The sequence below is a fragment of the Ipomoea triloba genome, chromosome 3, assembly GCF_003576645.1.
Source record: "Ipomoea triloba cultivar NCNSP0323 chromosome 3, ASM357664v1".
In the NCBI taxonomy this organism is placed as follows: domain Eukaryota; kingdom Viridiplantae; phylum Streptophyta; class Magnoliopsida; order Solanales; family Convolvulaceae; genus Ipomoea; species Ipomoea triloba.
This window is the reverse complement of record NC_044918.1, coordinates 23,000,889-23,013,111: the sequence shown is the minus strand read 5'-3', so window position 1 is coordinate 23,013,111 and position 12,223 is coordinate 23,000,889. Positions and strand designations below refer to the sequence as shown.

The following is a 12,223-nucleotide window of genomic DNA, read 5'->3' as shown; positions in this document are numbered from 1 at the left end:
TCGAACCCCCACACTGCTGCCTTCAGTCATGACAAGTAAGGCAGGAACCAACTACACTAAGCCCTGGGAGCTAGAAGAAATTAATTGCAATACAAATCTTTCACCATCTTTAGACTTTTTCCAATACATGATTTCACTGAGATTCGAACCCCCACACTGCTGCCTTCAGTCATGACAAATCAGGCAGGAACCAACTACACTAAACCCGGGAGCTAGAAGAAATTAATTGCAATACAAATCTTTCAGCATCTTTGAACTTTTTTCCCATACATGTTTTTATTAATATTCGAACCTCCACACTACGACCTTCAATCATGACAAGTCAAGCGACGAACTAATTAGGCTAAGCCCGGGAAGAAATTAATTGCAAAGATGGAGAGATGTGTAAAATGAAAGGGTGGAGAAATCCTATTCCTACACGATATATATTGAAATAAAACCAAATGTTCCAATCATTTGAAAGCCACCAAAGCAAGTTTAGATACTTCTCCCTTGTATAAAATGAACCCCACACATTCAATGCCAAACAGTAGTAATCCATAACATCAATAATAATAACAACAATCATATCTCTATCTACTCACAGAAACAATTCGATCGGATCGTGTGTGTGAATCCAAGGAATGGAAGAAGAAGAAGAAGAGCATCAAGCATTGGAAAACCATGAATCTGTTGGGTGCCAGAAGGGGTCGAAGAAGAAGAAGAGTAAAAATAGTAAGAGGTTTAGCAATGAACAAGTGAAGTCACTGGAGACCATCTTTAAGCTGGAAACAAAGCTGGAGACCAAAAAGAAGCTTCAGGTGGCCAGAGATTTGGGGCTGCAACCTCGCCAAGTGGCCATATGGTTTCAGAACAAAAGGGCCAGATGGAAATCCAAGCAAATAGAGGAAGAATACAGAGTCCTCAAAGCCAAATTTGACAACCTCAATGTGCAGTTTGATTGCTTGAAGAAAGAAAAAGAGTCTTTGCTTATGCAGGTATATATTTATTTCCCTCTTCTCATCTATTAATGTTAGGATCAATAACCAGTTTGGATGGCGTGAGTGACCGTATACTCTTATTCCTTATGAGAGGTCGAGAATTTGGACACCTCTTGTATGGAAAAATCAATTTGGCTAGCACTTTGCCCCTTAACTGGACAGGCCCAGTATGTACGAACGGGATATGGTACAGACTTAAAAAGTACCTCTTGCAGTTAGTTCTGCTATCAAGCGCTTACCACTAATGCTAAAAGTTATAGCTAGTAACGAAAGCGCAACTCTATTTCCTTATAGACTACCATGCATATTTTTCGAGATGCTGGGTGCTGGCCTTTTTAAGCCATTTAGTGGTCTCGATCTGTTTAATAAACCCCAACTACCGAGTGTTAGATATGGCCTTTACCGACTTCTACCCAACAATTAAGCAGTGAACTAACAAATGGAAGATTTAAACATCTTTTTTTTTTTGTGCTCAAATAGTCAGAGAAACTACGGAGCGAACTAGAGAAGGGTTGTGCAGGGCAGAAAAAGAGGCAAGAAACAAAAGACATGGAGATGCCTAGTGGCTCAAACAACAAAGACACAAACTATGAGTCCAAAGAAAGTGTAAATGGGGAAAGAAGCATTGTGAGGGTTGAGGAGGATGTAGAGAAAGACAAGGCTTTATTAGCAGAAAAGTTAAAGCAGAAAGAAGAAGCAGAGTTCTTGAACCTGGGGGAACTAGGGGGCAGCCCTTTAGCCTCACCTGAACAGTGGTGCAGTGGTAGCTTAAACATCCCCTTTGACCAATCATGTGGCACTTCAAAATGGTGGGATTTTTGAACTTCATTAGTGCTTCTACAGGTGGGATATTTGTTCTGTTTTTAATACTCTTTTTTTCTTAGTTGATACGAAAGGATGATATAAATGCAGTATTTAGCATCCGAGAACATAGAGATTACTCAGATTAGCTGTTATAAAGAATTATTATTCAATGTTGTAAAAATAGGTCTATGCGGCCATCTAGGCGCCCCTAGATCGAGACGATTTCAACCCTAGATAATTTTTAGTCGGCTGACCGACTAGACATCGTAGTCACCAATTCAATCGAGTTGAGCGCCTAACTCGGCCGAGTTGGGCACCTAACTCGGCTTAGTTGGCACTCAATTTGGTCAAGTAATTTTTTTGCCTACTTAACTACTCATTTTTTATATTTTTCCAAGTCACCATATAACATATGCAGTTAACTAGTTTGGGATTATAACAATCTAACAACTCCTAGCCTTGAGTGAAAAAACTGAAAATTATATACTCGGATTACTAGACTGCCTAGGGCACTAGGCGCTAGGCATGACCACGGTTCGGTTCGAACCGAACCGTGCACTGTACTAACCGAACCGGAACCGGAACCGACCGTACGGTTCCGGTTCCTAACCGGAACCCATAAGGTTCCGGTTAAGGTTCTAGAAATTATGGAACCGGAACCGCCGGTTCCGAACCAGAACCGGACGGTTCCGGTTCCAGAACCGTGACTATTGCACGCAAATGCAGTTGGCAGTAGCCATGAAATCATGGCTACTGCCAACTGCCATGAATATATATTATATATGTAAATATATTATGGCAGTAGCCATGAACTATATATATTACGTATTATATATATTGTAAATTATATATATTATATATTATATTAGATATTAGATATATTAGATATTATATTATATATATATTAGATATTAGATATATATATTTACGTATTATACATATTATATATTATATATATTATATACATTAGATATTATATTATATATTATACATTAGATATTTATATATTATATATTTACAAAAAAAAAAAAAAAAGAGGTTAGAACCGGCGGTTCTAATCGGAACCGCCGGTTCATGAACCGGAACCGGAACCTTAATATAAGGTTCCGGTTCCGGTTTGCAATATTGTGGAACCGTGAACCGCCGGTTTGGAACCGGAACCGAACCGGAACCGAACCGTGGTCACGTCTACTAGGCGCCCTAAACGCCTGACTAGCGCCTAGCCTTCTACAACATTGTTATTATGGAAAATTGCATTTTTCCTCTTAAGTTATAGGATAATTGTAAAATTCATCCTTGAGTGTTTATAATGCTTACTTTTTATCCCTAAGTTATCATTGGCGTTACACTTTTCGTCCTTTCGTGCTTACTTTTCATCCATGTGTTATACTAAAATTGTAAATTTCGTCCCTAATGTTTTATTTGTAAATGAACAAAAAGTGCAGCATCAATAATAACTTAGGAACGAAAAGTGAGTGATTAACACATAATAAGGACGACAAAATCTATCATTATCATATAACTTAGGGACGAAAAGTGCAACTTTCCTTTCTTATTATCTATAGAAATTACATACAGAAAATTAGACCCCTATTTCTGTTTGAAAGTAGGAATTACAAGCTTAATGAATCTGAATAAGCTGGAAACATACTTATACGATGAGATGTTCCTAGGCTACAAATTCCAAGCATCGGCGCCGGATCTAAGCTCTTGCCCGTCGTAATAACCGTCTGAGAAAAGAATGTCAAAATTTTCTGTCAACCTTTAATAAATAAAAGTAGGAATAAGGTTCAAATTTGCCATTGAACGTAACCTGAAAGTGTAATTAGGCCACTGAACGAAAAAAAATGTGCAATTAGGTCACTGAACACTCCAAATGCATGCAATTTCACCAGGTAGCAGGTTACCTTCCATTTCATCAGGTTGCCTGCTTACATGGATGGTGATGTGGCATTTTAAAATAATTTATAAATATAAAAAATTAAAAATTAAAAAATAATAATTTTTAAATATTATTTTTTTTAATATTTTTAATATTAATTTTTTAAATATTTTTAATATTACTTTTTTAATTTTTAGTATTAATATTTTAATATTTTTAATTAAATTTTTTTAAAGTTTATTATTAAAAAAATATTTTAAAATGTCAATTCACCATTCATGTAAGCAGGCAACCTGATGAAAAGGAAGGTAACCTACTATCTGGTGAAATTGCATGCATTTGGAGTGTTCAGTGGCCTAATTGCACATTTTTTTCATTCAGTGGCCTAATTGCACTTTCAGGTTACGTTCAATGGCCAATTTGAACCTTATTCCATAAAAGTATAAAACATATATTTTTAATATAATAAAGACATTTATGTTTGCCAAACCTATCATAGCTGAAAAGGTAGCTGAAAATTGAAAAGTAGGTTGAAAAGGTATAAGTTAGAAACTGAAATCTGAAGAGTTGTTATGCTTAAAAGTGTAATAAAATTAGATTTTTTATAAGCTGATAAATGTAAAAAGACTAAAAATGATATATTCATAAAATTTAAATAATTTTAAATTTAAATAAGTTTGTTTACATATTAAAATATAAAATATAAAATAATAAAACCAATATATTTTATTAAAATATAAAGTAAGAACATATATTTGAAAATATATAAAGTAAAACAAAATATTTATAGTTCATAAAATTAGTTCATACAAAAATTAATGTTCAAACACAAAAATGTTAAATTGAAATTACAACCAAACATATTGAAGAGAAAATGTCAAAAGGATTTAAATGTAAGGGGTAAAAGATGTCATTTATTTAAAATAATAAGGATAAAAATAAAAAAAAGATAAGAAGCTACTAACTTATTTTTGAAAAGCTACTTTAAGTAGCTTTTCAAAATGAGCTCGTAGTTTAAACTACTAGTTTATTTTAGGAACATTACTAAACAGAGCTTATAGTTTATTAGTAGCTTAAATAAGCTATAAACTCTACCAAACAGAGCCATAGCTATGTTTGGTAATGTTCTCAAAATAAGCCAATAGATTAAAATAAGAGTTTATTTTGAAACGCTACTTTAGGTAGCGTTTCAAAAATAAGCTAGTAGTCTGCTAACTTTTTTTCCATTAGTATCTTTATTATTTTAAATAAATAACATAATGTACCCTCCCAATTATACCATTTTCTCTTCTCCTATATCCGCAACTCTTCTCCTTCTTTATTTATTTATTTATTTATTATTATTATTATTATATTTATTTTTATCATTATTATTATTATTGAGAAGAAGGAGATTCACAACAATATTGCTACTTCATTATGGGATGCTAGATCATGATTATACTAATATATAAACAAATATATTTAAATTTAAAACTATTTAAATTTTATGAAGATGTCCTTTTTAGTCTTTTACATTTATCAGCTTTATCAAAAAGCTAATTTTATTAAACACATTTAGGCTCTGTTTGACAGAGCTTATTTAGGAGCTTATAGCTTATTTTACGCTACTAATAAGCTATAAGCTCTGTTTGGTAATATTCTCAAAATAAGAGCTTATTTTGAAAAACTACTTTAGATAGCTTTTCAAAAATAAGCTAGTAGCTTTTTAACTTTTTTCCATCTTTATCCTTATTATTTTAAAGAGTTTTTTCCCAAAATGGTCCCTCGACTATTGCTTATTCTCAATTTTGCATTTTGACTTTCAATTGCACCTAATGTGATCCTTCGACTTTCAAAAACTCACCCAATTTGGTCATCCGTTACATATTCCGTCAAATCAGTGTTAAAATAGAGGGTATTTTCGTCCATTTACCTATTGTTAGCCTAATAAACATTGAGAAATAGTTGAGGGACCATTTTGAGAATAGTCAATGGACCATTTTGAGAAAAACTATTTTATTTATTTCATTTTTGTTTATTTTCATTTTTTAGACTCTACAAAATTAGAATTTCTATACATTTTTACAAATACAAATATACATTTTTTTAGGATGGATTGCACGATTTTAACTATTTATATTTGTAAGAAAAAAATTGTATAGAAATTCTAATTTTATAGAGTCTAAAAAATGAAAATAAACAAAAATGAAATAAATAAAATAGTTTTTCCCAAAATAGTCCCTTGACTATTCTCAAAATGGTCCCTCAACTATTTTTTAATGTTTATTAGGCTAACAATAGGTAAATGGACGAAAATGCCCTCCATTTTAACACTGATTTGATGGAATATGTAACGGAGGACCAAATTGGGTGAGTTTTTGAAAGTCGAGGGACCACATTAGGTGCAATTGAAAGTCGAAATGCAAAATTGAGAATGAGCAATAGTCGAGGGACCATTTTGGGAAAAACTCTTATTTTAAATGAATGACATCCTTTACTTCTCTCAATTATAACCCTTTTGGCCTTTTCTCTTCAATATGTTTGGTTGTAATTTCAATTTAACATTTGTGTTTGAACATTAATTTTTGTATGAACTAATCTTATAAATTATAAACATTTTGTTTTACTTTATATATTTTCAAATATATGTTCTTACTTTATATTTTATTAAAATATATTGATTTTATTATTTTATATTTTAATATATAAACAAACCTATTTAAATTTAAAACTATTTAAATTGTATGAAGATGTCCTTTTTAGTCTTTTTACATTTATCAGCTTATCAAATATTTAATTTTACCAAACACTTTTAAGCATAACAGCTACCTTAACAGCTCTTCAGATTTCAGCTTCGAGCTTATAGCTTTTCAGTTTCAGCTACCTTTTCAGCTAGGTTTGCCAGCTTTCAATTACCTTTTCAACTAGGTTTGTCAAACATAGTGATTATTTGTATACTGAATGTATATTATTTTATAATATAAAAGTAATATACATTCAATAATCAAATAATATATCTTTAGTATACAAATAATGGGTGTGTTTGGTTCATGGGTTTACATAAAAAATGGAAATCAAAATCATAGCTATTGTTTGGTTGACAACTTTAGGTTATCCTTATCCCTACAATACTCTCTCACTTTCAAAAGTGGATCTTACTTCCACATCATTAAATTTATAAATTCTATACTATTTTCTCTATATCCTTGCAATACTTTTTTTACTTTCAAAAGTAGTCCTACTGGCCTTTTATATTATAAATATAATAATAAAATAACAAATAAAAAAAAAGAAATAAAAGTCAATTGCAAACTTGCTATCATAGCAAGCTTGCAAGCCACATAAGCTAACAAAATAAAACAAAAAAAAATTTAAAATAAAAATTCACATTACCTTCCACATCATCTTGAAAGGGGTTCACTTGCTGGGATAAGGGTAGCCTTATAAAACACAACTATGAATTTGATTACACCTTCCCTTAAAAACTTCATTCGTTAATTAAAAATGGGTATCATTACATCTTATCACTCATCATCTGTCACATCCCTCATATTTTTGTTTTGATTTTTTGTTCATATTGGTGCTTTGTATGCCATTATATTATGATTAATTGCCTTGATTTTTTTGTTTTTTTATTTTTAAAATATTTATTCCCATAATAGGGTCACACAAACCAAACATCAATATTGGTAATCATCTCGATCAATTCCATCATACTACCAAACATGCAAAATACTTTCACCAAAACTTATTACCATTACCAAGTATTTGATTCCTATTCCGATTCCAATTCCCATGTGCGAACCAAACACACCTAATATACTTTTTAATATCTCTTTACACAAATCTAATAAGAGCCAATAAAATTAGGCCCCCGACGGGAACTAAAAAATGTTCGCGTAATTGTTTGTTAAGATGAATGGTTCATATTATTTTGATTTTAATATTTTTTTTAATGATTTTCCTTCTTTACCATCTATCATATAATTTTCTTTCCTTAAATAACTGTGCAAGTGCATACTCTTATGTGTTAATGTAGACCACCTAAACTTCACTGTGAGAGTAATTGTGTTATAGATTAGTCAATATTAACACACTATGTGCATGCAAAGTTTATGGAGAATGTGGTGTGCAAGTAGTTTACGTTATGTGTGAAAGTAGTCTTCTGTAAATGTGTAACTAGACTTGCCTGGCTCAAAGTGACAGATAATGTTCACTCTACAACAACTATAATATACTTTACCATCTATATTGTTGCACTTTAGTGTATAATATACTTGCACTTGATATGATCACTCTAACTCTGTAATGTACATATACTTATATGCTAATATAGATCATATAAATGTAACTAATTTCGCAAGCCTACTGTGTAAATAACTCTTATAGGGGCAAATTGGTGCACTGAAGAGACCAGAAAGTCTAAGCGCCAGGCAAAAAATTAAAAAAAAAAAAAAACAGCCAGAGAAAGTAATAGTTCAGAACTCACCTGAAGATGACTTAGAAGAGAGTGAACAACCATCCGCTAGATCAGAACCAGATGTGAATACTTAAGAAGTTGAAGGCAGTGAAGACTCCCAACCAAATGAGGACAGAAACACTGACACTGAGTATTCTGATGCTACTTACCCATCACTATCAACAAGGGCAACCCATACCAACTAACACAACATTTAAAGAAATTAAATGATGCACAATCCCAAAGTTTGAGAGATGGGTTTTGATCACTTAAGAGAGCAGCATATTTCTAGAATACTTAGCAAGCTAGCATGGTGGCTCCTTACCAACTTTGATGCACGTAGCTGTTCTCTATGTGTGCAAGATGGAAATGAGTTGCACATTACAGAGGAAGATTTTGCCCTAACACTAGGGTTCCCTCGTGGAAATATCAGAATTGAGAAAAGAACTAAAGGAGATGAAGACACTACATTAGTTGAAGAATGGAAGCAGCAATTGCGCAGGACCAATCTTAGTATAACACCTACTAAACTGTGTAAGGCAATGGTGGAATGCAGGGACGGAGGAGAATGGCTCAAGCGTCGTCTTGCCAAACTGATTGCTACAATATTTGTAGAGAGTAACTCGTCTGACTATGTGAACACAAATCTGATCAAGAACTTTTAGGATGTCACAAAGATAGGTGTTAGTAAGATGCATCTGAATTGGTGTGAATAATAACCAAGGAATCAACCAACCATACTAACTCAACAAATCAAGATAAATGACCAAAGATCATGAATAAGTACTCAAGAATCAAAGTGGAATACTCAATAATATATTCAGGACACATTCCAGAATCAAGGATGAAACAACAGAGTCAACAGACCGTCAAACACTCACTGGAAAGGAACCAGTAATGTACTAAAGGAACACATCAACGGAACACACTGGACCGCCATGCCCCACCGCTCACCCTCACGGAACACGCAAGCGGAACACTCGGGTCCGCCGCACTCTTCCTCATGAAGAGGCGGACCACTGCGACGGAACAACACCCTCCGCCACTTCCTTCCACTAGACACTTTGCGGAACTCTTCGACGGGACACATTATACCGTCCAAGTGCACTGCAAGTGCAACCCCAACACAGATTCCAGACTCAGAACAAAATACACGATGATCCAATCCAGAATACGAAATATGCTTAGATTACTTAGATTACACATCACAGAGGTCAAATAATACATGTAATCCATAACAACAAATACTCATACTCAACACAACAAAATGATAATGAACACAAGTCCAATAATCCACAAGATAGGTTCACAGATCATCCAAACAAAGGCTAAAACCCCAAGAAATTCACAGGATTCCAAACACCAAGTCATATACATAGATCATGAGTGAAAATAGGTTTAGTGAGACATGGATGATTACCTCTTGAAGCTCTAATCAAACCAAGCAATCTCCAACACTAGGCGCAACCTCACAAGCCACCACCACCTTCTTGATCACCTTTTTCCCAAAGAAAGATCCCCAAAGGAATATAATAAGAACTTGTAAAAGACTATGAAATCATGATGAGAGATGAAGTCTTCCTAAGGAGAAATACTTACCCAAGTGCTATGGTCCCTAAAAGAGCAATCTTGACTTGAAATCTTGAAGAAATGAAGGCTAGTGTATGCTTAGGGTTCTTAAGGGATGAAAGAGTGGAAGGGAATGTGTTTGCAGGAAAAGGAAAGAGCTAGGGATCATTAGTACAAGACTTTTTATATGGGTGGAGGAAAATCATTACATACACAATATATGTATCATATTAGGGTGTTAAAATAAGACATGGGCTTATTTACAAGAAATGGGTCATCCACATTCAATATTAATTTAGTGAGTGTAAACATGGTCCTTCCAAGATTGGGCCATTAAATAATTAGTTTACTTATAAGGAATAAAAGGTCAAAATGAAGAACATCCCTTATAAAATTAGATCAAGGAATTGGGCCTTTGATTAGATAAATAACCCAGGATAGGAAATATATCTTTATTTAAGGAACGGAGCCCAATTAAATTAAATTAATTACACGGTGGAAACAATTACCGGGCTTCAAGGCTTGAATCAAATCCGGGGTATCACATTAAGGGTGGAAGGGGAGGGAGCCACTGCTTGGTGTCTTGAACCATTAGCCCCCGGTGAGAAAATGCGGAGCTCCGTACACTTGGGGGTGGTTCTTGAGGCCAAGGGTGGAGAATGAGAGGGCTATTGCTTAGGATGAATACTGCTAAAGGTCCCCGGGGATAAAATACAGAGATTTGTACCTTGGGGATTGGTGTTTGTCTTAAGGGTAGCAAGGTTTAATTATTTTACCATTCAGGCATCGGTCGCACCTTCTTGCGTGGGGCAAAGAAACTTGAAGGTGCATGAAGTTCGAATCAGTGGTTTGGTAGGGGAGACTTGAGATTTATGGTTCTAGAACTTATTGGTTGTGATAGATAGCCTTTTGGCCTTGATTGCTTAGAATATGGTTGAGATTGGTATAGGCCTTTGAATTTTGATAGCATTTGGTCACTTTTGAACCTTCGCTTGTATACACTTTTTGGTATTCAATATATTTTGATTTAAAAAAAAAAAAGAACCCTAAACCCTGAACCCTTGACTGTGCATGCAAAATGTATTAAAAAAAATATAGTGTGCAAGTAGTTTAGCTTATATGTGCAAGTAATCTTCTCTAATTGTGCATCTAGACCTTACTGCAACAAAATGTCAATTAAGGTTTACTCTGCAATAACTATAGATTATAGTTGAATTTAAGTGAACAATATAAGTGCATATAATCTTCACTATTATGGCAACAAATTTGCATAAAGTTTTTACACAATTTTCAGAACTGAATCATCCAATCAATGCTAAAACACCTTCCATATCTATTATGCCACAAGTATAAGAATCAGTCATAGTCATATTTTGATAATAGAATGTAAAAAAATAACAGTTTTGCACCTAAACTATCTATGAGGGGCAGTGTTTCTTCCTCAGTACACAATTCCTGCTATCATGACCAATTGCAAGTCTTGCAGGTCTTCTCTTTCTTACTTTCTTCAATAACAATCTCCTTGAATCCTTTAATGCGCCTACCACTCCCCTTATTCTTTGCTTTCTTTGGTGGAAGAATAGAAACATCGGAAGGAACAAAAAAACCACAAAATTGCCTCAATGATTGACCTCTTACCAACAGCAAAAGAACAGCAACCTGGGTCTGATAAAAGCATGTCTTTATGCTCCTTAATGATCTAAGAAAACATTTGCAAGCGATCCATATAAGACTGAACTATACTAATACAACATTGAATATCCGACAAAACAGATTTCAATAACACCAACTTTTCATCAACACCTTCCCATTGATCAACAACAACACCATCAATATCAAAAGTCCAACCCAAAGATGCATCCTTAGTCCATCGCTTAACTACATATCTCAACGGAATTGGATCCAATTTCAGGTCTTTAAAAACTACAAAAATATGCCTACACAGTAGCCCCATCCTTTCAAACATTTTTCACCCACATGAAGCAATAACCTCCACAACATTATGCACGACACTAAAAACTCGATTGTCTCCATCTTTAATTTCATAGTACAAAAAACATTGATCCTCCCTAACATTTACAACTCGACAACTAAAACATGTTGCACAACTCTCATATTAAACCTCGTAAAATATAGTAACAGTATACGCATATGCAGCATGTTTCTCCATGGACAGTTGTGTCTTCAAATTTTGAATACTTGCCTCATATTCACTATTGAGTAAAAAGACTCATTTTTACTCAAAGAGGGACCAACCTTATCTCCTACCTTAGACATAATATGCCACATACAAAACCTATGCTTAGCTTCCTTAAACACACCTGGAAATGCAACCCTCCTTGCTGGGTCTTGATCAGTAACAAACAATGTTGGCTCACTACCCATCGCTTCCTTGAATTTTTCAAACAACCACACATGACTCAATATCCTCTTTTGTCAACAACCCAGCACCAAAAGTAATACACTTTTTATGGTTATTAACACCAGTGAATGGTGTAAATACCATATCATACCCGGAAAAACAAAGGTCAAGTTTTGTCAGATACT

General features: G+C 33.9%; 1 protein-coding gene across 1 annotated transcript; it reads left to right on the top strand.

Annotated features, from left to right (window-relative positions):
* Nucleotides 1–480: 480 nt before the first annotated feature.
* Nucleotides 481–2,151, top strand: LOC116014406 (homeobox-leucine zipper protein ATHB-12-like). The gene is made up of 2 exons (XM_031254459.1): nucleotides 481–977; nucleotides 1,461–2,151. Exons 1-2 carry the CDS (start codon nucleotides 624–626, stop codon nucleotides 1,800–1,802), a joined length of 696 nt encoding a protein of 231 aa, XP_031110319.1. The 5' UTR covers nucleotides 481–623; the 3' UTR covers nucleotides 1,803–2,151.
* The last annotated feature ends 10,072 nt before the right edge of the window (nucleotides 2,152–12,223 follow it).